Source organism: Leucopleurus acutus (genome assembly GCF_964270905.1).
Source record: "Leucopleurus acutus genome assembly, chromosome: 7".
NCBI classification, from domain to species: Eukaryota; Metazoa; Chordata; class Mammalia; order Artiodactyla; family Delphinidae; genus Leucopleurus; species Leucopleurus acutus.
The window spans coordinates 5,199,522-5,225,919 of record NC_139150.1 but is presented as its reverse complement, the minus strand read 5'-3'; the positions used below and the strand labels follow the sequence as shown (position 1 = coordinate 5,225,919).

At 57.4% G+C, this 26,398-nt stretch overlaps 1 protein-coding gene across 1 annotated transcript; it reads right to left on the bottom strand.

The window, feature by feature from the left end:
- Window positions 1-950: 950 nt before the first annotated feature.
- FAM78A (family with sequence similarity 78 member A) lies at window positions 951-13,969 on the bottom strand (the record flags this gene model as incomplete). The annotated part of the gene is made up of 2 exons (XM_082842102.1): window positions 951-1,479; window positions 13,647-13,969. The coding sequence occupies 2 exons, from the start codon at window positions 13,967-13,969 to the stop codon at window positions 951-953; spliced, it is 852 nt and encodes a 283-aa protein (XP_082698228.1).
- Window positions 13,970-26,398: the final 12,429 nt, after the last annotated feature.

Sequence of the window (26,398 nt, the reverse complement as noted above, 5' to 3'; positions counted from 1 at the left end):
CCAGCTGGCGATGGGTGCTGAGGACCGAGACAGTGGGAATTCCCTGGGCTCAACCTATAACTCACGGGACCCTCCCTCTCTGCTCCTAGGCCCACCCAAGGCAAGTTCCGGCTGCAGAGGAGAGAGGAGAGAGAAGCCCCCCGCAGATCTACCCTGAGCCCGAGCTCACAGCTTGTCTCTGCAGGCACGGAGTAGGGTAAGGGTTCTACCTGGGGTGGAGAGAAGGGACTTTGGGGGCAGAATCTGCCTGTGGTTTCGGCTCAGCTAAAACGGAAGAATGAGCAGCCGGTTTTAGATCTAAATCTGTAGCCCAACCCCCTCCTCCCTCACCTCTGGTGGAAGATGCAAAGTCCAGCAGAAAAGACAAACTGCTCTCTTTGTTTCCGGTTTTTTCCTTTAAAATCGGCTTAAGGCAAAAGTTTGGCAAAGCAAGTCTACATAAGGCCGCGTGACAGAGGATGAGGGGAGCTGCCTGGGCGGGGCGGGGCCGCCGCGGATCAGCCCCGGTGGCATCAGCCCCGGTGGCATCAGCCCCGGTGGGATCAGCCCCCGTGGGATCAGCCCCGGTGCGGTGCGACCAGGCTCCTCACCAGCTCCTCCTCGTCCCACCCCTGAACCTCTTAAAGAGGCGTTAAAAAAAAAAAGGAACAGAAAAAGCAGTTGTTTCAGGGAGTCTGTTGCAAGTGAATGACGGAAATTGCGAGGAGAGGAAAGGAGACCCAAGGTGACACTGAGGGCGCACGTGGAGTGGTCGGTCCCGCCTGGGTCTCCCCCCTCCGCCAGGGAAGCAGGTCCCAGGAGGGCGGGGGGCCATCGCCGCGCGTTCACACAGTGAGATCCGCCCGCTGGAGAAGGTAGAAAGGTTGTATTTTGCTGAACGACTGCAGAGTCCGTGCGGGGTGTTTGCGTGGTGTTATTATTTGGGTGTCACCTCGCGGGTGCCCTGGCTGTTACCGGTGCTTGGGCGGGATCACCACCAGCGCCGGCCCGTACTTGGGCCGCCACATGAGGACCTGAGCGTCGTTGGCATTGGGCTTGACCAGGGCGCTGGGCGGGATGGGCTCATTCTTGCTCAGGATTTTGGGCTGGTCCTGGGCGATGGGCTCCCGCAGCCGGGCGCGCTGGCCCAGGGGCCGGTTGGGGTTCACCTCGATGCTGAGCTGCATGCGCCAGTGCAGTGTCTGCAGAATGATCATGTCGTTGGTCGAGGTGTTGGTGGCTACCAGCCACGTGATGAAGCTCTGGTCCCGGTAGACGTTGGTCAGCTTGGCCACATTGCTCTCGCTGACGGGCACGGCCCACGTGACGCTGGGGTAAAAGTTGTCATTCATGCTGATGATGAACTTGGAGTCTCTCTTGGTGGGGCCCACGATGGTGCAGGTCTCCGTGGTGTTCCCGTACCAGGGGTAGTTCACCCCGTCCGAGTCGCTGATGGCCTCAATCTTGCCCTCCTGGAGGTCTGGGAGCTCCCAGCTAGACCTGAGGATGGGAAGGCCAGTTTACTCAGCCAGCCATGCACAGGCTCGTCTGCATCCCCTTGTCCCTGGGGCTTACCTCCCCAGGGGGCCAGACAGTAAACAGACACCCAACATCATGTCAGGGAACTGGGGCTCCCCAGACATGGCCCCCCTCAAAAGCCACATCCTGTTCTCTTGCATCATCTCAAATTGGTCTCCCCCGGAAACCCCTGTAGACAGGGCTGGATTCTGGCTGAGCTTCGGGAAGCCCTAACTGCCCCTGCCCTCAAGGGAGGGGCCTGGGGGCAGCACACAGTAATGGGGGGGGGCCCTAACCTGCGCTGTGCCCCCCCGTCCCATGTCCCAGCGGCTGGTGGGATGGCCACATGCAACCCCGTGACCTTGGTTAGGGCGGAGGCCACTGGCCCCGAGAGGCTGGGGTGGGGCTACTCTCCTGGCCACACAGCGCGTCAGGGCGGCCTGGGTAGGAGTGCAAGTGGCAGGGAGTTTCTTCCTCTTGCTTTAGGGGCCCCCAGGGGCCGTGGGGTCGGCACATCTGGGAGTGATTTCAGCCCCTCATTGATCAGCGTGTGACCGGGGTCAAACGCCCGCCTGCCCCCGAGCTTTGGTGTCCAGCACCGGGGCCACGGGCATGGGAACCAGCGCTCAGGGCCCTCGCCAAGGCTCTGGCCCCTCCCCTCCACATCTCCTCCACCACACGTGGGCCTGGGCTCCCTGGCCCTCCGCCCAGCAAGGCCAACACCGTGGGCGGTGCCCTCTTCTCCCCACCGCCCACCCTGCCCCCGCCTTGTTTCTGCTCATGCCTGCCTAGAATAGGAAGCACAGCTCAGCCAGAATGGCTCCCACCTGGCTGGCCCCTGTCTGCGGAGCAGTAGAACCAAGAAAACCTAACCAGCCAGTCTCAAAACTCTGCTCTCAGTCCCAGCCTCGGGGCCAGCTTTACAATCAATGCCTCCTGGACTTGCTGCAGCTGCCGGGGAACCTGCACTTGCAGCTTTGGGCCGGGCTGAGAACCAGCAGCACTTGGTCAGCCCGACTTGCTTGCAGGGGGCTCAGCCTCCTGGCAGCCAGGCTGTCCAGAGCTCGGACTCAGGAAACCTAGTGACCTTGCTGAAAGTCTCAGCCACCCTCTCACTGGTGTGAGACCCTGGGCAAAATCCCAGCCCTCCCTGGACCCCAGACTCATCACCCACTTCCCACCTGAGGTCATGGAAGGACACAGGCAGGAACATGCCAGTCCAGGGCAGGGCACAAGACAAATGCCAGTGATTGGTGCCTGCTAGCACCATTGCTGTCACTGTTGTTACTATAATAATAACTCTCTGACAGAAGAGGACTGTCCTAAGTTGCTCTGAGGACACGTGGCTGGGGGCACAGCAGCGTCTGGGGAGCCCACCCCTTAGAAACTCATCAACAATCACATCCACCCCACCAGACAGATAAAGTAACGACAGCTGGGGGGGGGGTCTTTTCCCAAGTTGATTTAGCTAAGCAGTCAGGCCTGGGCACCTGCCATACCAAAGATCAGGACACTTTGCCCCCAGAATTCCGCACACCTGTGTACACCAGCGGTGCTCTCCAGAAATACTCCTTTACAGAATGCATTCCTGTTCATAGCAGCATTATTCGCAATAGCCAAAAGGTGGAAACAACTGAAGTGTCTGTCAACGGATGATGGATAGAGTGGTCTATCCATGCAATGGAATATTATTCATCCTTAAAAAGGAAATTCTGACACATGCTACAACATGGATGAACCTTGAAGACGTTATGCCAAGTGAAATAAGTCAGACACAAAAGGACAAATACTGTATGATTCCACATATATGAGGTCCCTAGAAGAGTCAAATTCATAGAAACAGAAAGTAGAATGGCGGTTGCCAGGGGCTGGGAGAGGGAAACGGGGGAGTCAGCGTTTCATGAGTGCGGAGTTTCAGTTGGGGAAGATGAAAATGTTCTGGAAATAGACACACAACAATGTGGATGTACTTAATGCTGCCAAACTTAAAAATGGTTAAGATGGTAAATTTTATGTATATCTAATCACAATGTAAAAAATGCATTCCCCTACTGAAATGCATCGTTTAATGTTAGCAGTTAGCAAATTCGGGGCCACTACAGGAGGGATGATCAGGAATGTGATTTTGCTAATTTGTCTGTTTATTTAATTAGGGTAACACCTGCCTAGTAGGCCATCTCCTGCCCGGGGCCCTGAGCTCATCAAACGCCAAGGAGGAGGTCACAGTCGTGAGCCGGCAGATTCGGCTGCCCCCGGGGGTGGCCGCCATGGACCAGAGAAGGGGGTCAGGGTCCCTGTCCCGAATTTCTCAGAAGCCTGTGCCCCACCCGTGCCCAGCCTCCTGTGGTGGAAGGCACCCACTCTGTCTTCTCACAGTGGTTACACTTGCTTATAAAAGTGGCTTTTGTTTTGTTTTGTTTTTAAGGCAGAAAGCCGTCTTGCCAAAAGACCTTTTCTCTTGCCTTTGCCCTCTTTCACTTCCTAAGAGCTGGCTTGTTGTGGGACGCGGGGTTGCCACCAGAATGGCCTCTCTCTCTCAGCCTCTGACCCCCAGCTTCAGGTTTCCTTTTCCGCCTCCCAGCCCCCAAATGCCCAGGCGCTGGCTCAGTCACAGATGGGTGACAGTCCCCATGAGCTGGCAGACAGCCGTGTCTCATGTGGGGTATTACTCAGAACCAGGGCCAAGGGCGTCTGTTTTCAAATCATCACAGACCAGCTGGGCTGGCTCTGGGCCCCGTGGTCCAGTCTCCCCGTCAAGGTGGTGGAGGAGCATGGTTAAGGGCACAGCTTCTGAGGGACGTGGACCAGCCCGGGTCCAGTCTCCCCCCGGCTACTAGTCACAAATCTCTGAGCCCCACATTGGTTCACTGTGGATAACCGCACCCACCTTCAAGGTTTTTGAGATGATTAAATGCGTCAATATATACTACCTGGTACACAGTAAACAGCAATACGTGGAAACTTCCGGAGACCATTGGAGTGAGGCTTGCCTCTAACACTAATGGATTTGCCAGCCCTGATGTGACCTGAAGCCTTTTGACCTCATTTATGTTTTCAGATTATCCATGCTCTGAAAGGAATGATTCCATACAGCTCCTGCCTCTAAGACTTCCTGTTTGTTCTGGAATGACCTTGGGCTTCAAGGCAGACCCTCAGTTTTCCAGCTTCTGGGTGGAGGGGTGAGTTTGGACCCTGGTCCTGCACACCCTGAGCCTTCCTGTTTGCACAGCAGGGACAATACAGGTGCACATGCCAACGAAAGGTGGAGGCAAGGCTCCCAGCTCCGTGCCCGGCACACGGAGGCCCAACCAGCAGGTTTAGGTGGAGGAGGGGCATTTTGTGAACACGAGCAAACGCCCATTTCTGCCCCAGCACCTTCTCTCCAGACCTCAGGGCAGGTCGTGTCAGGCCTCCTACAGGCCAGCAGGAGGCCCTGGTCTCCCCCATGTCCTCCCCCTTTGCTCACTGGCCTGTGCTGGTCTTCAGGGCAACACTGGCTACAGAATTTGTGGGACCAGGGGGTGAAGTGAAAATAGGAGGCCCCTTGTTCAAAAATCAAGAATTGCCACGTGGTGACAGCAGAGCATGGAACCACACAAGGGGCCCTTCTGAGCACGGGGCCCAGTGGGACGGTGCAGTCGCCACGCCCGGGAAACTGGCCTGCTTCCGTGGGCCCCGTCACACTCCCACCCTCATCCCAGAGGTGTGGGAACCCAGAGGACAGCAGGCAAGTCCAGGCTTGAAGCTGGACCTCAGAATGCTTTCTGGGGCCCCCTTGCAGCACATCTGAGACAGACTCCTCAGCGTCCCTCAATGCCCATTCCTTCTGCAGCCCCATCCACCATGCACTCAACAGATGTTTGCAGGGACCTGCCATTGACGCTGGTCACGATGCTGTGAAAGGGAGACAGAGCTGCTGACCTGGTCATCAGTGATGCCAGGGGGGCCTGCACCCTCTGGGCGCCCAGTACCATCCCTGACTCCCTCTCGCCTCCAGACTGCCCCGCTTCTGCTCTGCCTTCGCGCTGGCCACGACCCCTCACCTCTCCCAGCCTCCTCTTGCCACCTGCCATGCTCTCCTCCCTGAAGCCTGAGTGATCTTTAAAACAGAGATCTGATGGCACTGTTCCTCCCTCCAACCCTGTTAAGCCTGCCATGACTCCCCAAGGCCCTGAAAGCCAGATGCAGGTGAGGCCAAGGGTCTTGCACGCAAACACACACACACACACACACACACATACACACACACACACACACACACACACTCCCTCCCTCCCTCCCTCCCTCCCTCCCCAGGCTCCAGACCCACCAGCCATCCCTCGGGCTGTGCCCTCCTGACTCAGTGTCTTTGGCCACAAGCAGCGTCCCCCGCCCCTCTCCTGTCCTAGCCAGTGGTACCTACGGCTCATCTCTGGAGCCCCCAGGGAAGCTCACCTGGACCCTTCACACGAGGCCTGGTGCCCCCATATTCAACCTTTGTCCTGCTGCTTCCTGGGACACGCACGGGGGGGATTTAATAATCATGCCACCCTTTGTTGACGACCTCACCCCCAGACAGACCACAGGGGCCGAGAAGCAGGGGCCAGGCCTCCAGAATCTATCCTGGTGCCCGGCCTAGAGTCAGACACAATAGAGGCAGGTGGCCTGGATCAGTGGCGGTGGGCAACCTGCCCCGTTTCTCCTTCAGGGCCTGAGCCCCACAAAGGAGTCCCAGTGATGAGTTCAGGGTGCCCAAAGCTGCCTCTGCTTGTGTACTTTCTCACCTGGAGCAGCTGCAGCTGGACAGCCATGGCCAGCACAGGTCGTCCCCACTGCAACACTGGTGACAGTGGTCACGTTCCCTGAGCGCATCAGACGTGCTGGGCGCCCTGCGTACATACATCCACACAGGCTTCTCCTCAGTTACCCCAGGGCTGCAACTGAGGGTGTTTTATAGAGGAGACTTGGGGACATCAGAGGCCTGACCCAGGGAAGCCACCAGGCAGGACCCACAGCCCGAGCGAGCTCTTACCCATGGCCTCCAACGGCCCCTCACCCAGCACACACACGCATACATGCATATGCACGCACACACACATATGCACACACACACGTGCACGCACATACACATAGACACGCACATACGGGTTCTTACCCATCTGGCTTCCAACAGACCCTCACCCGAAATACACACACACACACGCACACACATGGCTCTGAGCAACATGACCTAGAGTGTAAGTCTGAGGGCCCTGGGAGCACACCTTTCCCAGCTACTTTGTGCCAGGCAGGGTGGCAAGCCTGGGCCTGAGCTCTCTCCTAGGCACGGGTGGACCCTTGTGCCCCCATGGGCCCTCGTCTCTCCCAGCTCTCTGACTGCATTTTGAATTCTGGACAACAGAGCACCTGGTCTCAGAGCAGAGTTCCCAAACTTCACATCTCTTTCCTCATTTTGGTCCTGTTTACATATCTCCTGTGCTATTATTCACTTAATTGTTTTTCCTTGAAATTAATCACTTTTTAAAAAAACTCAACTAAATTTAGCTTTTCCTATGGAACACCTCTGAAATAACAGGTTGGATATATTGGGTATATATATATATTTTTTTCTAATACACATTAGAATAAATATGTGGCTTTAAATTACAATCATACTTAAGCTGAAACGAGTTCTCCTAAATATTATTTCACTTCCCACAAGTGGCACCGTTGGACACTCTAAGAAACACATTTACAGATGGCGACTTGGGACTCGAGGGCAAGAGGGCTGCCCAGGGCACAAGGTTCTTCTGCCCAGTGCTGGTTTCAGTGCCCTCCTGGGGGCCAGATGGGCGCTTAGGGATTTTCTCACCTGGTCCCCAATTTTACAGAGCTTACTGTTTTTTTGCAATTTGCAAAAAGTTCCAATTTTGTAAAATGTTTGCAATTTTACGAGAAATGAGGCCCAAGAGCCCCCTTCCAAACCAGACTGGGACCCTGGTTTCCTGACTCCTGCCCTGGGCGGCCACCCACTGTGCTGGCCCCTGCCCACCAGACAGGTCACCAGAAGCCCCTTCGCTGGGGGAGGAGCTGGAGGTGTCCCCTCCCCGCCTGCCCCTAGGGTTCCCCCAAACAACAAACACCACTTTTTCTTCCCACCTTACCCTTCTTCGCCCAGGCCACACTCCCAGGGCCCAACACGAGGGGGAAAGGGCCAACAGCGTTTTAGTTTTTAGTTATAAAAGCTGCGTTTTTGTTTAAAAAAAAAAAAAAGCAAGCCATCGAGAAGTACAAAATGTGAGAAACGATGGGGCTTCCCTGGTGGGGCAGTGGTTGAGAGTCCGCCTGCCGATGCAGGGGACGCGGGTTCGTGCCCCGGTCTGGGAGGATCCCACATGCCGCGGAGCGGCTGGGCCCGTGAGCCATGGCCGCTGAGACCGCGCGTCCGGAGCCTGTGCTCCGCAACGGGAGGGGCCCCAGCAGTGAGAGGCCCGCGTACCGCAAAAAAAAAAAAAAAAAAAGTGAGAAACGAAAGTCCTGTCTTCCGTGCTTCCGCCTCCCTCGCTGAGGTTACTCACCACATTACACTCTGATAAACATCCTTCTAGAGCATCCTCCCTGCACACACACACAGTAGATGTTCCCGTTTCTAGCGCTTTTAACAGAAATGGATTCCTACCCTACACCTTTTACAACTTCTTTTAATGCAGCGATGATAATCTGATAGGGAAGCTCTAGCTTCTCCTCCTCATGTGTAAGAGCCTCGGCCTGTTCTGCCCTGGAGACAGACCATAGTTTCACCCCCCTACTGATGGACACTTGGGGTGCTCATGGCTCTTCAGTGATGGACAGGGCTGGAGTCTCTGTCCCCACACATACGTCCTTCTGCCCTGCTTCCTGCATCCACGTATTCGTTAATTCCCTTGCTCGGGAGATTTCTGTGTGTGCCTGCCATACTCCAGGCACCAGGCCAGGGGCTCAGTTTCTCTAAGACAGACTCTAAAAGTAGGACAAGAGAGTTGAAGGGCACGTGTGCTTGAAATTGTAGTGGACAGAGCCAAGCTCACCTTCCGGAAGCTGCGTAAATTGTACCCCCAGGAGCAGCACCGGAGGCTGTCTACTCCCCCCGCCCCACAGCAGGCATTACTGATCTTTTGTATTTTTACCCAGATCCGATCAGCAGAAACGAAAAGCATCTCCGTATGTCATTGCCGGTTCCCTGATCGCTGTGCTGTCAGAGCCTCCTCACATGTCTCTGGAAGCTGCCAGCTTTTGTCTTCAGCCCTCAGAAGGTGAGGGTGGGTGCGATCGCTTGGCCGGGGCCGGTCCAGGGGGAGTTCTGTTGGGGCCAGGCCGTCCCCCCAAACTTCCTCCCACCCCAAAGCCTGGAAACGAGAACTTCCCTCTCCTGCCTCCGCCAGGGCCCTGCAGATGGGGGAGGCTGTCTTCCGCTCGCAGAGAGGAAGCATCGTCCTCAATTGTTCTGCACAGGCCCAGGCTGCAGGAAGAGGCCACATGGTCACAAGGGCCATTCCTCCTGACCCGGCCCCTGACCACTGGGGCAGAGAAAGCCTCCTGGGGCAAGTGGCCTCAGGTCTCAGCGGCCCTGGCCTCACCATAAAATCGGGACCTCACGGGGTCCTTGGGAGGCCAGAGAGTGAACGGGGAGCTGGGGCAGCCACACAGCATCACCCCAGCTCCAGCATCCCCTGGCCAGAGGCCTCAGGCCCCCCCACCCCTGCCCAGCCCTTTCCCACCAGCCTCATAATCCTGTGACAGCAGATGTCACCAGGTTCTGGCTGGAAAGACCCTCAGAGGTCTCGTCGCCCGAGATTCTCATACTGAGGCGGGTATGTGAAACCCAACCCAGGAGAAGAAAGAACAGTAATGACTCCAACACGGCAATCTCTGTGCTGACTCTCTGCCAGGCACTGTGTAATTGATGATGAATTATTACTAGTTACGGTATGGAGAGCGACCACATATACTATCTCATTTAATCCCTCAAACAACCCTGCGATGAGGGACTGTTCTCCCATTTCATAGAAGGGAACAGTGAGGCTCAGAAAGGTTGAGAGCCTGGCGCAAGCTCGCCACACCCGTGGAGGGTGGAGCTGGAGCCACGCCTGGCTGGACAAGGGCACAGGCGGGTGGCACTGCCAACCCAGAGAGACCCCGTCTCCTGAGCTGCTCTCCTCCCCTCACCCCAAGCCTGACCTGTGGCAGAACCCTGAGCCAGAACCAACCTTGACCTTGGCCGTGGGCCAGATTCTCTGGGGGCTCCAGAAGAGGGCAAACTAGGGATAACGTGAAGCATCTCCCACACAGGGGAGAAACTGTGACTCGTCACTCGGAAGACTGTGCCAGCTGACAGGTGGCAGCTAAGGATTGTGGAGGATGGGGTGGTGGATGCAGGCGGATTCAACAGTGTTCTGGGGGGGGCGGTGGCTTTGAAAGCTATGTGGGTTGGACCCCAAACCATATAGAATCCTCTCAAGCTGGCACAAGAAACTCGCCATCTTCTAGCTCTCGTCTGTAAGTCGGGGTATTACTGGGGTGGCATGTGGCATTGTTCCACTGCAAATATTTCCAACCCACGACATTCAAAAGGGTTCTCCTCCTGGATTAGAGATTAATTTCAAGCAGGGATAATGTTTGGGGGTATTATGGGTTTTGCTTAAGTATTTGGAATTAATATTTTTAATACAAGCCCATTTGGCAAGAACAGAAGCCCTAACCTAACCTTTGCCACATTGCCATTCCCTCCCCAGGCCATTAAAGCCCAGTGCCCATGTGGGTTTTGTTTTAAGCCTTCAAATTGTCTGGGTCTAGCCCAGTAGTTCTCAACCAGGGGTGACTTCACACCCCTCCCGGGGACATGGGGCAGTGTCCGGAGACACGTTTGGTTGTCAGAACAGGGGGAGGGAGGCTGCTGGCATTGAGTGGGTAGAGACCAGGGACGCTGCCCAACATCCTGCAGTGCACAGGACAGCCTGGTCCCGGCAAAGTTAGGGGACGGTTCCGGGCAGCCTGGGGCCGCTGGTCATCCCAGCGCTCACCACCCCTCACTTTCTTTCACATCACGGGTCTTAAAAATATGAAGAAGCTTAGTTACCACAGGAGGTTTGGGGTAGGGGAGATGGGAAGGGTATTTTCATCACATCAAAATGCTTCTGTTTACATTCGAGCAGGTGCAGCTGTCCAGGCTTATTCCGGAGGGCGCCAGTTGAATACAGAGCCTCCCCATGGGCCGGAGGAACCGTGGTATTTGGTAATTCAGTTTCTTAATGTAATTTTGTTGATTAATAATCAATCGAGCAGTTTCCAACTCAGCATTTCAGCCACGGGTGACCTACACCTGTCCTCTCCCCGAATCCTCCCAGCAGCCTAAGGGGGGTTCTTACCCTGTTCACAGATGGCAAAAGCAAACCTCCAAGAGGTGACCTGCCGAGGCCCCAGAGCCAGTACTGGCCCGTAATTCTGACCCCGGGGCCTGAGCCCATTAACGACCAGTCCATCCTGCCCCTCCAGGGAGCCTCGAACTCTGCCCTTTCTCCAGGGCTGGTCCTATCCCAACCAGGAGTCCAGTGGACCCAGGAGAACGAGGTATGCGGGACACAGGGGTCCCTGCGCTGAAGGCGTGTCCCGAGAAGGGGAGGGAACAAAAGGGAACACATGGAACTCAAGGAAAACAGCCTTCAACCACTTGAAAACTCAAATCGTCCATGACTTACACTATTATTAAATTCTTAAAAGTCAGGGAGTGGGCCCTCTGTGAAAGAGGGAGACCTGGGCTGGGGAGAAAATTCCACACAAAGAGTAATTTACATCTGTCCAAATTCTGTCGTTTCGGCCCTGATTCTCAACTCATTACATATCCCATCACCCACTTCCCATCCGATAGAAGAATCAGAACGGTAATAACACTGTTAAGGACGACAGTCACATGCAGTAACTGTTGACCGTGGGCTTGGCGGAGTGCCGGCTGCTTGACCAATGTCATCTCCCGTAATTCAATAAGCCGTGGTGCAAGGACTGTGACTGGCCCCAATTTGCAGACGAGGAAACCGAGGGTCAGAGTGGCTCAGGTCACACCCTGGAAAGTGGCAGAACCTGGACTCAAGCCCAGGTCTGCTTGACTGCAGCCTAGATGTGCAGTGGGTTCCTCTAACCGGGAACCAAGGACTGGCACAGACAGAGAAAGGTCACCTCAGGTCTCCTGATGCACGCCTGTCTCCAGCCATGGCGCTTGGATGGACTCAGAGCCAACAAAGGGAGTACAGGGCCTTGAAGACTCTGTAAACATCCCCCACCCACCCACCCCCGTGCACAGATGGGGAAGCTGAGCCTCCAAGCCAGGCCCACTCCCTCCCCACCGCACACCACGTCCGTCTCTGCAGAACTCAGTCCCTTTAGCTTTCCCCAATGTTCTTCCTCTTGGAGCTTGCATCTTTCCAAGTTCAGAAGGACCCTCTGGCTTCCTTACCCTTTCTAGGGAAGAAAACAAGCGGAGCCTAAAAGCCCTAGGAAAACCTGTGTGTCTTGCCAGTTGCCCCAGAAGCCTTGCAAAGCCTGAGGAGGTTTTGGGCTTAAGGCTTCTTAGGGAAGGTCCACAGCAAATAACTAAGAACCATGTTTCCCTTCTTGGGATGGAAAGTCAGCCCCCAGCCTGGTTTAAGAGCCACTTGGAGAATTAGACTTGGATGTAGACGTCGGGTGGACAGAGGGGAGCCGATGAGTGTCCAGATATGCACCATGTGCACCTCTGGGGCGGTCATGGTTACACCTAGCTTTAAGTTTTTCCATGATCCTCCTGTTGCCCTTGCAACTTCAGTCATCTAGTGGAGAAGCCACAAGATTTGGTGTCCCCTCCCCACCCTCTCTAATTTCAGCTGGCCCAGAATATTCTTTTTTTTTTTTTTTTTTTTTGCGGTACGCGGGCCTCTCACTGTTGTGGCCTCTCCCGTTGCGGAGCACAGGCTCCGGACGCGCAGGCTCAGCGGCCATGGCTCACGGGCCCAGCCAGTCCGCGGCATGTGGGATCTTCCCGGACCGGGGCACGAACCCGTGTCCCCTGCATCGGCAGGCAGACTCTCAACCACTGCGCCACCAGGGAAGCCCAGGATATTCTTAAATCAGTGAAGAATTCCAAGTCCTGGGGAAAGTCTCCTCCATTCCTCACCTGCGGGACCAGGGAGGGATGCTCCACAGGGTAGAGACCCCGAGAGACAGGCTGTGGGCGAGTGTCCATGGCCAGCCATGGGAGTCACAGGGGTCAAGTTGGGGGGCTGCCCTTGGGGCCTGCCTGGTGCTCTCAGAAGCGTCCTCGTGCTCAGAAACAGCTATTGTCACCACCCTGTCTTAGGCGGCCCTTCAAGTTAAGTCACCTCCCCGTCTGTCTACAGCTGCTCTTGCCACACGCAGGATGACCATCTCTAGGGTCAGAGAACATGCCAGGGGCTCAGGGTGCCGCACCGAGAGGTACACCCTCCTGGGGACATTCTGGGGACTGGGCTGGACAGGAGAGGTCTGTGGGCTCCTCTCAGCTCTTAGGGGCCCACGGGAGCCTTCTGGACACAGACACTGGCTGCCCACATAAAGTGGCCTTCTGCTGTGGAGAGAGAAAACACTGCACTGAAAAGCACACCGGGTTTCTAAAACCCTCTCAAACAAAACTCCATCCGGAACAGAGCAGAGTGTTCCCCCAGGTCCTGATGTGCCTCTGAAAACACCAGGGGACGAGTTCAGGTCCAACACAGAGCCCTTCACACTAAATCCGGAGGCTGCAGAGGCCCAGCTCTCCTTCCCTGAGTACCTGCCGCGTGTGCAGGTCTGAGCCAGGCCAAGCCGCAGCCTCTCTAGTGACCCAGGACAGCATGCGTGCTTTGCCAAAGAGGAACCTAGTGGAACGTCCCTCTGCTTTCTGGGCGTCTTGCAGGGAGGGTACGGGAACCGCAGGGGGCCAGGGACAGTGGAAGGGACGGTCCTAGAGCCGTGACCCCAATCTGAATCAACAGGCAAGCCCTCTAGGTCACCTAGCCAAGGAGGAATCAGAGGCCACTTCCATGTCTGCCTAACACTTCCCTCTGGCCCTGATGGGACCCCTCTCTAACCCCGCCGAGCTCACCCCCAGACCCCCAAGCTCCCCCATCCCAGGGGCCCCCCGAAGCTTGCTCCTGAGCAGTACTCACATGCCCTGCTCCCCATACTGGTTGTAGAACTCCATGTGGCTGCACGCCTGAATCCAGCCAACTATCCAGGTCTCCTTCTTGGGGATGGGCGGCATGACCACCTGGGCCGAGGCACGGAAGTGGGGTGTCCGGTAGCGGAGCACCACGCTGGAGGACTCATCGATGCTGGTGGGGACGGGATCGATAGAGGCCTTGACGTCGATCACCGTGATGCCTTCCCGGAAGACTCTGGCTTTGCCCCCGATGCTCTGAATACAGCCCATGGCACACAGTACGAGTCTGATCTCCAGGGAAGGCCAGCAGTCCCAGAGAAAATCGGGCATTGAAAGGATGGAGGCTGCCGGACCCAGTGCAGACGGTACAGCTCTCCAATCTCAAATCTCAAGACTGATATCCATAGGATAGAAAATTCACTGAGTAGAGGGGGTTTGCATATCACTACCTCGGGCCTGATTATAAATAAGGATTTTGCTGCATTTCAAGGGCCCTGGGTTCTCTCTTCTTCTGCTAGCAGTGGACAAAAATCACCGATATTCTTTGGGTTAAAAAAAGAAAAGTTTGGAGGTTAATGGATAATCATGTTGTTCAGACATCCAGCCCTTCCTTCTGTGCCTCACACGCGGGGAACGCAGCTCAGAGACGCTCCCTGAAGTCTTGAGGCGAAGAAGGCAAATGCCGGCAGGCACATAAATAAGGAAGGCTCCGTCGCCTGCGCGGTGCCGCCACCCTCGCTGCAGAAGACCGACTTCCTGCCCCTCTGCCTTCCGCACGCGCTCGGGGCACACGCGCCCGGCCGCTCGCCCAGCCCGGCCGAATCAATGGAAGAGCAGTTTCTGTTCAATCCGCCGAGGTCTGGGCGCCCTCGGTGGCTTCCAGGAGGCGAGCGCCCGGCTCCCGCGGGGTCCCCGAGGAGGGCGGCGCGGATCCCCGTCGGCGACCACTCGCGAGCACGCCGCGTCCCCTCGCCGCTGTCACTGTCGCCGTGCGGGGCCCCAGGGCTGCGCTCGGGCCGCCGCCTGGTTCGCCGCGACCGCCGAGGACCTGGTGGGAGGTGGAAGGGACAGGGCGTCAAGGCCCGCCTCAAAGTTGAGCCGAACTTTGCTGCGGGGGGCGCGCGGGGCGGCGACGCGTCTGCGCGGGGCGCGGGCTGCGGAGCTGACGGCGCAGCTCTGTGAGGTCTGCCCGGAGGCGGCGGCCCGCCCCCCCCCCCCCGCCCAACCCGTCAGTGGCGGCCGCACGACCGCGCGCACCAGCGAATAATCGCCGCCGGTGACATCTCCGCTGACCCCTCCCGGCCCGTAGGCGGGGTGGGGCGGGGGGCGACTGGCTGGCACTGCAGTGGGCCTCGTGGACTTTCGGGTCCTGGCACTACCCCCACCAACTAGCCGCCGGCGCCCCTTCCCCGAACGGGTCCCTTCGGCCCCCGGGGGGCGCAGTGCCACCCCGCAGGCCGGTCTGATCGGGCGCACGCCCCTTCCCGGGCCGGGGTCCCCCGACTCCCGGAGGGCGCAGTGCTCCAGCCCCGCCGCGTCCGGGGCTTCTTGACCCCCTCGCCAGCCCCAAGCGGCCCCCGATACCCGCGCGTCCGGCGCGCTCGCCGCTGCCGGGAACTTTGGCGCGCACACCCCCACCCGGGCGCCGCCGACTCACCTGCCCCTCGGGCCGCTCCGCGTGCCCGGGCTGCCGCCCTCCGGACGCCCTGAACCCGACGCGGGCACGTCCTCGGGGCGCCCCCCCCACTTCCCCAAGCAGTGTCCTTTAGCTCTACTGGGGTCTGGCGCCGGAGTGGGCGCCCCCGGCCCCCACGTCCTCCTAGCTCGGGGCTGCTTGGGGGTGGCCGGGGGCGGAGGGGTGAGGCTCGGGGCTCTCTCGCCCCCACCCCGCGCGCCTGCTTTATTTTATGATCATTGTGAGCGTGCTGTAGCCGCTCAGCCCCGCCGCCGCGCCGCAGCCGCCTGGCGCGCCCCGCGTTGCCTCGCTCTGCTGCAGCATCGGAAAGGCAACCAGGTCAAACTTTGCAGAAACTCAGCCCCTGCGCCGGCCTGGCCCCGTGTCCGCCCGTAGCCGCCGGCCGGAGCGCAGCGCACGCAAAGACCGCCGCCCGCTCGCCGGCCCCGCGGGGATGCAGGTCCGCAGGCGGCGGCGGCGGCGGCGGCGGCGGCGGCGGCTGCGGCGGCGGCGGCGGCGGCGGCGGCGGCGGCGGCGGGCGGGCGCCGCCTCCTCCTCGCCGCCCGCCCTGCTCTCCACCCTCGCTCCCCGAACACAGCCCGCCTCCCCCTGGTAATCCTCTCTCCCTCTTCCCCCCCTCCCTCTCTCTGTCTCTCTGTCTCTCTGTCTCTCTCTCTGTCTCTGTCTCTCTCTCTGTCTCTGTCTCTCTCTCTCTCTTTTTGCAGCTGCGGGGGGGGGAGCTGAGCCTCTCCTCGCAGAAACGACATTTCCTTTTCGGCTAGCCGCGGGAATTCTGGGTAGTGTAGTTCGGCTTCTGTCTCGGGTCCAGGTGGGCTGCTCCTCGTGCCCTTTGAACTCAGCTGGCTTTCCGGGGCTCAGGGTAGGCGGGAAAGGGTTGCTGTTGCCCTGGCATTCCTGGCCTGGCTGGGTGGAAACAGTGCAGGGCTCTGGCGGTTCCAAGGCTGGGAAGTTTGGCGGTGGGGAGAGAAGTTCTAGGAAAAAGGTCCCCGTGTTTCTTGCTCTGTGCTGGGCTTCTGGGCGCCCTGACAGGTGGTCAGGCCTGTGATAAGCACTGTACAAGCTTGATCACTTCATCCACCATCAACCACCCCTGGGTAGGAAGCCTATGGTGTGTACTTCACAGAGCAGGACTCCAAAGCTGGGAGATTCCCAAGACCTGCCCAAGGCCTCCCCCAGACGGGTATCCCAGCTGAGACCCGGGAGATCTGTGTACAGAGGTTCAAAGGGGTTTGACCCTGGATGGGGGAGGAGAGGGGGGATCGCTGTTCACCTCTCTAAGCATCTTCAAGCCAGTAGCCCCACCCACACCTGGTAACTACCCACCGCCACTCGCAAGCCAGAGCATCTTGAGTGCCAGTGAGGGCAGAGATCGGAGGAGCAGAAGGTTATGGCCACTTCGAGGTGTTTTCTCTGAGGGGCGATCAGCCAGCCAAATGACCCATCTGTACCAGCACCAGTTCAGGCCACAGGCAGGAAGTGGCCTGTTGAGGTGGCCACTGCCTCTCGGCCAGCTGCACCCCTGCCCTCGCCCTCAGCCTAATGAGGGGTCATCCCTTTCCAGGTCAGCTAGTAAGTAGTTTATTCCTAGCCCTGCTGACTGAGACCAAGGTGGGGTGGCCTCATGGTCTGCTTACAGCCAGAAGATGGGAAGAGCACGGGTCTCCTAAGGACCCCATGTAAATTTCCATTTCCAGGAAGAAGCCTTCCCTGGCCTCTAACCCACAGCGTCCTCTCCCTGCTGTGAACTCACGGCCTCCACAAAGCATTCTGCCCCTCTTTGACGCACTTCAGCCTTCACATAATTATTATGCTAATAACCTTGGGGGTGTCCATCTCATCTGCCCACACCATCACCCCCGGTTCCTGGAACAGAGAAGACCCCCCTGGCTGGGGTGCCCCCTGAGGGCAGGGACACTGTCCTGGCCACAAGGACGTGAGCGCCCCGTGCACATGTGCTGAGCTGCACCTGCTCATCTGACGTGACAAGAGCAGAGGCCAGAGCCCTACCTGCTCACTAAGCGGCCAGGCCGGAGGGGATTTCCTGGAGTCCTCGATGCCTGTTGGAAGTGAGGTGACACCCTGCAGCCCTGGGCTTGGTTGGCCTGGGTTTGTGATGATGATAAAGCGCTCACTGTGTGGTCTGCACTGCTGAGTGAGCATTGTCTCCGCTATCCTCCTTGACCCCAGGAGGAGGGCTGGACAGAGAGACCCAGGGGTCACGTGACAGTGGCTTTCCGGAGTCTTGGACGCACACTCAGATCTGGCCAAGTTCAAAGCCCACTTATTTCCTCCTCCAGGCACGCCGCCCTTGCCTGGGGGCCAGCCCCTCCGAGCCCGGATGGAAGTGACGTTAGAAAGCCCTGTGTCCGGTAAGTCCCACCAGAAGACTGCTTGGGTGCCCACGGGGTGAGCAAAATAGAAAACCCCTGTCCCTCGGCCCCAGAGCTGCCTCCTCTGCTACGCCACCTCCTATGCAGTACTTCGTCTTGGGCTGGTTCGAGGGCCAGTTCTGCAGAGGGAGGGCCCAGGCGGCGTCTTTTTGCCAGGCTCTGAGCTGAGGATGGGACCCCCCGGGGCCAGCTCTGACGGACGGAGGGTCTGAAAGGGCTTGGCCCACGCCAGCATCCCCTGTCCTGGCTCCCCACTGGCCCTCCAAGGTTCCAGCTGCTCCCCCAGCTCTCAGCCCCTCCAGCCCTCCTGCAGCCCTGCTTCCTGCTCAGCGTTTTCTGGAGTCTGTGGGTGTTGGGCACAGACCCACGGCTGTCTCAGCATATGTGAAGGCCCGTGATAGAGCCACACGAGAGGGAAGCGCTGGCGTCTGCAGAACCAAGGAAGGGGACATCTGTTTGTGACGTGCCCAACACCACGGGGACACCCGCACGGCCCCCCAAACCTCTCCCCCTCCCTCAGACCTCAGTCTCCCCAGCCTCTTCTGCCTTGATGTCACCAGTGAATGGGAAGGAGCAGGGCTCTGGAGGCTCAGCCGCCACCCTCCTCGGGGATGGTGAACCCCCCGGTGTGGCAACTTGGGGGTGCCAAGTGCTGTCGGTGGGAAGACAAGGTCCCTCAGTTCCCAGCATGTTGGCCCGGAAAGGCCGTGAAAACCCGAAGTCACACAGCAAACCAGAGGAAGAAACAACCTGACCTCACCCAGCTGGGTTTTAACACGCAGCCCCAGTGAGTCCAGAGTCCTCCCAGGTCAGCAGAAAGAGCCGGATGCAGGGTCTCCTCACTGAGCATCGCTGCGGCCAGGGCCTTTGCATGCATCACCTTCGTGGCTCTCCACGAGGACCCCGTGAGCCAGTCCCGTTACCATCCCATTCCACAGGTGAGGATACTGAGGCCTGGTGAAGAGGGAGGTGTGGATGGAACCCGCCCCCTGGCTCTGAGACCTGGAGGCCGGAGGATTTGATATAGCAGGCGCTCTCACCAGCATTCCCTGCAGTTGTAGGGACCAAGATCTCAGGGCCACAGCTGATCCTCCAAGAGCTCTCAGCCTCCAAGGGTGCAGTCATCGTGAGACCAGAAAGACATTTCTCAGGTGGGAAAATCCCTTTGTTCTGCAGATGGAAATGCTATGTGCTGGGATTCTGTTGCCCTGGGAGACAGGGTTATCTCCTTAACTGTTTAGGACCAGGCCGGAAGCCAATGGTGAGGCTTGAAATGTCCGCCTGGGAGACGCGGGGGCAGGGTTGGAGGGCCAGGTAGGTGGCTGGAGGGGATGCTGCATCAAGAGGCAAGGAGGGGCTGCCCTGGTGGTGCAGTGGTTGAGAGTCCGCCTGCCGATGCAGGGGACGCGGGTTCGTGCCCCGGTCCGGGAAGATCCCACATGCCGCGGAGTGGGTGAGCCCGTGAGCCATGGCCGCTGAGCCTGTGCGTCCGGAGCCTGTGCTCCGCAACGGGAGAGACCACAGCAGTGAGAGGCCCGCGTACCGCAAAAAAAAAAAAAAAAAAAAAAAGAGGCAAGGAGGCTGCAGGGCCCACCTGGCACCACTGAGGCACCTCACCTCTGCAGAGAGTGGGCTCAGCCTGGCCGAGCTAGCACATCCAGAATCTCCGAGAGGGCTGGTCCCACAGCCTCCCTACAGATGGGGAACACAGGCCGGCCGGGTCATACAGGGAGGGCTCCAGAACTAGATTCCAGGTCTCCTGGCCCCCAGGTCCCTGATAAGCTCACTGTCCACAGAGGAGCAGAGGTGTGGTATGGGGCCCTGCGTAAAACCAGTGCCTGGGGTGGCCACATTCTTGTAGGTCGTGTTAGGTTTGGGACTGACCAGCTGGCCTCCCCACCACCTCACGCCCGTTCATTCCTTCCCCAGTATTGACTGGGCACCTGGGCTGGCCGCTCAGAAGACACGAGGGAACACAGCCAGGGCCTGGACACACAGGAGGCATGGTCTTCTCAGCACTCACATCCCCGTGGGCCAGAGAGATGCCAAGGGATAACTCCGAGAATGATGAACGGAGATGTTAATTAACACGAATAGTAAATGGGTACAAATTCATGCTCAAGACGATTGCTATAAATCAGGACGTAGATGGGTAAGTTGTTTTGATATGTGTGTGTCCAGTACTGAGCTTGGGGAGGGGAGGGTGAAGGACATGTGTTCCAGGGGTGTGAGGAGTGTGACGGTGTGTGAGGCAGTTAGAGTGTGTTGGTGAACGTGTGTGTGTAGATGAGTGTGTGATGATGTGAGTGTGTGTGACATTGTGAGTTTATGCGTGTCTGTGTGTGAGGGTACATGCGGCAGTTGTGTGTAACTGCTTGGGGGTGGTGGTGTCTATGTGTCTGGGAAGGTGTATGTACGTGTGTCCATGTGGGTGTGGGTATGAGGTGTGTAATGGTGTGAGTGACCACAAGTGGTGTGGGTGTAGATGAGGGAGTGTGTGTATATTGTGTATGGCAGTGTGTGCCTTGTGTGACGGTGTATGTGAGAGTGTGTGTGAGTACAGAAGGACACGTTTGTGTTCTGGTTGTGCGAGTGCATGTCTGTGTGAGTGTGCCCGATGGTGCGTGTTCACGTGTGTCTGTGAGGGTGGATGCGAGCGTGTGTGTCTGTGGGTGAGTGTGTGTCCGTGCAGATGTATGGATGTGTGTGTGATTGTGAGTGGAGGTGAGCACGTTTGTGGGTGTGAGTGGGTGGGATGTAGGAGCGTGTGTGAGTGTGCATGTCTGTGCACGCGGGTGTGTTGGATGTTATTTTGGGGCTGGAGGGGATCGTTAATGTGCCTGGGGGATGGAGATCCAGGGCCAAATCGGGGTCAGGACGGGCGGGGGAGGGGTTGCTTCTCCCAGCCTGGCTCGCAAGGGCGGTCCCTCTGGCCCCGCTTCCCCGTCGGAGCCACAGTTCTGAGCGAGAAACGCCTGCTCCTCCCGGGACGGCCTCTTGAACGCACCACCGTCCCCCCAGGCGAGGAGCGGAGGCTCAGCGGCGCCCCGGGTCCGGCGGCGGCGGGGGCAGTGAGAGCAGGTGCCCGCCCTCCCGCCGCCCACCCCGGTCACCTGGCGCCGCCCCTCCGCGCCCCCGCGCAGCCCGCAGCATCCTCGGGCCCCCCATCACTGTCCCGCGCGCCGCAGATGCGGGAGGACGCGGGCGCCGCGCTCCGGCGGGGCCCCCCGCGCGCCCCGCCGCCCGGGCAGAACGGGGACGGAGGCGGCGTCAGCAGGCTGGGTGCGGCCCGGGATCGGGTGCGGCGCTGGGAGTTCTCCAAGGTGCTAAAATAAACCCGGAGAAGGATCAGGTTTCCCGACCGAAATAACCCAGGAGCGGCCTTAGAAATGCGAACTGACAAAGCGATCCGGGGCGGGAGCCGGCGGGGTGGGGAGGCGGTGACGAAAAATGCTTTTCTCAGGGCTGCTTCGCCGTCCTGGCAGGGACCCCCCGCCGCTGCCCCTCCCTGCTCTCCCCTCCAGCTGTGCGTCTCCCCAGAGTGGAGCTTCACACCCCTTCCCCTCCTGTTTTGGGGTCATTACCCCAAATAACCCGACTCCTCTTGGCCATCGTCTTTGATGGCAAGGTTTGTAGTAGATCAGAGTCCAGCCTTCAGAATCAGACAGCCATTCATTCAATACATATTTATTGAATGCCTGCTAGGCGCCACGCGCTCCTTGGGCACCTTGCCCCACAAAGGAACAGATAGACAACAGACCCTGCCTCGTGGGCTGACACTCTGCTAGAAGGACACAGACCCTGGGCACACACAGAATAAATAAGTGTATGGCATGTGAGAAAAGAAACTGGCCAAGGAAAAAGGAAAAGAGAGGGAGAGGGGCAGGGGGGTTGGGGTGATGTCTGAATCCCGGGGTACCTCGCTGGCTGGCTCCATGGTCCAGAGAGAATCCCTTAACCTCTGAGCTTTGGTGTCTCACGTGTACCACGGGGACTAAGAGCCTGTTTATGGAGTTGCAGGGACTGTTGAGACACACGTATCTCTGAGTCTGGCACGGAGCCGTGTGAAGTACAAGTTAATGATGAATACGCTCAGTAGTAGTCGTCAGCCTATCTTAAACATTTAAAGACCACAAATAACAAGTGACTACAGTGTCCAAGTGGCTCTAGGTCCCAGGATGCTGCCAGAAAACCTCTCCTGCTTTCAGGTGACAGGCAGTGTATCCAAATGCTTGGGGCAAGGGCTTTGGACTGAGGCCTGAGTCACTTCACTGCATACCACACCCCTCTCTCAACAATGGACAGTGCTACAATAGGGAGGTGATGTGGACCTAGGGCCAGGTGGGGCAGTGATTCAGGGCAGGCCAGGTGGTCTGCACGCGTGGGGCCACCTCAGAGCCATCTTTGGACTTCCCACTGGTCCTTGCATGCGGAGAGGGCCTGACACACAGCAGACCTCAAAAAGTATTCCAGGGATCTCCAGTGGTCCGGTGGTTAAGACTCAGTGCAGGGGGCGTGGGTTCGATCCCTGGTCGGGGAAATAAGACCCCACGTGCTGCATGGCCAATAAATAAATAAAAATAATGTTTTTAAAAAAGTGTTCCAGGAGTGAGTGAGCGAATGGGTGAGTGAAAGATGAGGTCAAGCAGACAGGGAACGGAGAAGCTGTGGGATACCTGGCCAGGAAGACAGCCCACAGGCTCAGAGTTACAGGGACCAGCCATCCCACATCCTAACTCTGGCCTTGTCTGACCAGCTCTGGGGCCTCACAGGTGATGTCACCACTCTAACCTTCTCTTCTTCAACTCTAACAAACCCAGGAAAAGTGTGGTTAGACTTGCCATGGTGGCTGGAAGTGTCTCTGACCCTGTGCTGCTCTTCCAGGTCTGGGCGCTGCAGTAGGTGGCTCAGGATGACCCACTGGACTTCATGGGGTTGCATCTGAACACACTTTTATTTGGTACTTTTGCCCCTTTAACCACTTATTTATATCCTGCTTTAGTGCACAGGGGTGTATATAGAAGGATAGCTAGGCCATAAGAGTTGCAAATAGTCACAAAATGCAAACAACCTACACGTCTAATAATAGGGAATGGCTTACATAAAGGACGGTCCATCCACATGACAAAATGCCAAGGAGCCATCAAAAAATGATGGGTTGTCATGGAGACATTGCCAGGTTTATATATGTATTTTGTGTTTATTTATTTTTGGCTGCATTGGGTCTCTTTTTTTCTTTTTCATAAATTTATTTATTTTATTTATTTAGTTTTGGCTGCGTTGCGTCTTCGTTGCTGCACGCGGGCTTTCTCTAGTGGCGGCGAGCGGGGGCTACTCTTCGTTGTGGTGCGTGGGCTTCTCATTGCGGTGGCTTCTCTTGTGGCAGAGCACGGGCTCTAGGCACGTGGGCTTCAGTAGTTGTGGCTCACGGGCTCAGGAGTCGTGGCTCACGGGCTCTAGAGCGCAGGCTCAGTAGTTGTGGCGCATGGGCTTAGTTGCTCCCCAGCATGTGGGGTCTTCCAGGACCAGGGATCGAACCCATGTCCCCTGCATTGGCAGGCAGATTCTTAACCACTGCGCCACCAGGGAAGTCCCAGCAGGTTTATATTGTTAAGTGAAAAACGGAGGTTATTTTTTAAAGGATATATAATACAATCATATTTTAAAAGCGTATATCTTTATATATATAATATATATAGGTATAGTTTGTTTAATAGATATTCCTTCTGATTATTAAAGTAATACTTGGTTGTCATAAAACATTTCAATCATTGGAAATGAGACAAGTGAGAATCCCTTTATAACCTGACCACCCTCATGTTAACAGTGGTGGTCTCCAGGCAGTAGGATTATATCTAGATCATCTGTATTTATTGAATTTATTGCAGTAAGACCATAACATTTTGACAGTAAGAAAAAAATAAGGCTATCAGTAAAAGTATATTGTTTTATAAACTGGCTAGCTATTTCACGGGTGTTTATCCTATCTCCCCAACTAAACTGAAGGAAGAGATCAATGAAAGCATCAATTCAATGAATGAATGAATTCTAAGACTCTTGAGAAGTGGGACTGTGTGGGCTATGGTAGGTGCTCATAAAGGGATGGTGCCTGCTTCTCAGCTGTCTGAGAGTGTGAACAAGGTCACCCTAACTTACAGATGGAGGAGAAGGTCTCAGTCTGAGTGAGTGGCTCTCACCAGCCCCCTGAGGGGGAAACAGAGGCCAGGAGTGCTAGCAGGACTTGCCTGCAGTCACTAAGGTAGAGGTTGCTGAGGGGTTTGAACCCAGGGTTGTCCCAGCCCAGAGCCCACTTTTCACCACTCCTAGGCCAAAGTCCAGTCAGACTCCATGGCCCTCCCCAGCATGGAGCCCATTGTAGCCCTCAGAACCTGCCAGCAGCTCTTTCCAGGCCAAAGTGCTGACACAGGCCTCTGGGTATTAATAGCCTCTTTCTGGGCTGGGCTCCTCCTCCCCTCCTGAGGTCAGCCCAGGTCATGGGCCCCACCCAGGGACAGTGGGGTGAGTGCCCTGGTGGACAGCTAAGTGGGCACATCCAGGTCCCTGTGGTCTGAGGCATCTGAGTCTGGAGGCCCTTGTATCCCACCCCAGGGACTTCTTGGGAGTTGGGCCTCAGCTCTTTTGGGTCTCACCCCTCTGAGCCTCAGCTTCCTTGTCTGTAAAGTGGGGATGATGTCTTGACTGCACAGGAAGGTTGGTTATATGGTGTCAATAAACTAATAAACTAAAGCAAATAGAGAGCACAGTACGCTGCCCACTACCCATGCATTCTGTGCACATCTTCATGTGCATCTGTCCAGGGTCCAGGATGAGACGGCACAGGTCATTTTGGCCACACCCGAGAGGGAGGGATGTGACACAGCCTGGGACGTCCTTCTCTGTGGTGCGTGTTCTGAGGGGAACACTCTGCAAGAGAGGTGCCGGGGAGTCCACGAGGAGCCCCAGACTGAGGGTTCTTGGTGTCTGGCTTCCCAGCCAGGTACGGAGTGGGGGCCAGACCTTGGGGGTGAGTCCTTCTGACGGGGGCGCTCAGAGGGAGAGAGGACTTTGCCTTGTTTGTTAAACAGGACCAATTCCTGACCCACAGGCTTGAAGGCTCACTGTGAGGCAGGGACCCTTCTCAGCAGTTTACAAACATCATCTCATTGACTTCACAACAGCTCTTGGAAAGTGGGCACTAGTGTCCCCATGTTACAAGAGGAGAAAACTAGGCCCAGAGAGGCCAAGTGACTTGCTTGAGTTCCCACAGCTAGTTGGTGGCAGAGCCCCAGGTTATTCCTCATCTGTCTGACTCTGGAGACCCCAGGCTGGTGCCCCGTGACCACAGAGCACTCACTTCCACCCCAGGCAGCTTCCTGTCCTTGGGAGGCTCTGGCACTGGTCCCTGGGAGGCTGTGGGGGTGGGCCTGGGGCTTCACGGGGGTCTCCACGCTTGGAAGGACTCCCGCCTTCATCCCCGCTGGGCAGACAGGCCTTGGGTGCCGCGAATCATGAGACCAGGGCGTTCACCCCTGACTCTGCTGCTTGCCCTAAACCAGTGGCTTCCCCTTGAGGCCGGGCCCAGTCAGCCCTAAAAGGGCTGTGGAGACTTTGGGTTCCTGCAGTCAGGGAGGCCAGACTCAAACCCCAAATCCTCGGCTGGGCCCTCGTGGTCTGCCCCTCTCTGGGTCTGCAGCCTCTCTTGCCCCCTTGGTCCATGTACTGCCACACGGGCCCCCAGACCTCGCAGGAGGGCAGGAGGTAGGCTCTCCCTCGCCCAGGGCCTCTCACCTGCCTTTCCTTCCGGGGGAAAGCCCTCCACAACTCCCAGGCCAGGCCCGGAGCCCTGTTCTATGATCCTGCAACACATCTGCACGCTTGCAATTATTCACACGTGTCATTCGTTTAATCCCCTCTGAACTGTGAGCTTTCTGGGGACGGGGACGCATGCGATGTGTTCCACTCGCTGCAGTGTTCCAGGCACCTAGCACAGGTCCAGGAGCTCGGGAACTAGTTACGGGGTTGCCTGAAGCTGCTTTAAGTGATCCTGTCCTTCGCAAAGCTTCCGGGCAGTGGAGGCCACCTCCGAGGGGCAGATCCATTACCAACCAATTAATTACTCCTCCCTCTAATGGAAATCGAATCTTACAGATTGCCATTTGATTGAACGGTCATGCACTGAAGCCCGATTCAAGACTGATTGAAAATAGAAAAGCCCAGCCTGCCAGCTTAATGAAATGCTGTCACAGAGGGGAGGGGCTGGGCCCAGCCCCAGTGGACCCAGGGTGATGCTTTCAGTGACGTCATTCACTCCATCTGGTGTCCGGAGAGGCCTCTGGCCTGGACTCCACCGTCTAGTCCATGGGACCAGGTCCAAGCTGTCCAGGCCAGTGGGTCAGGCGGGCCTGGCTCACAGGGGTCTGGCCTGCTCAGAGGGAAGCTGGTCAAAGCAGGGCTGAGTCGGGGGCCCCCATCTAGGCCTCTGGCCTGGGGCACAGCCGAGGCCAGAGCAGCAGGAGGACTACATTTCCCAGAGTCCCCCAAACCCCGGGAGCGAGCCATTGGAAGATTTAAATAGCCCAGGCCCGAGGCAGCCAGGCTGCAGCTGTGGACGTGTCCACCTCCTGGGTGGCTCCATTGGCGCTGGCCCGCACTGGGGGGCTCGATTGGCTGCCC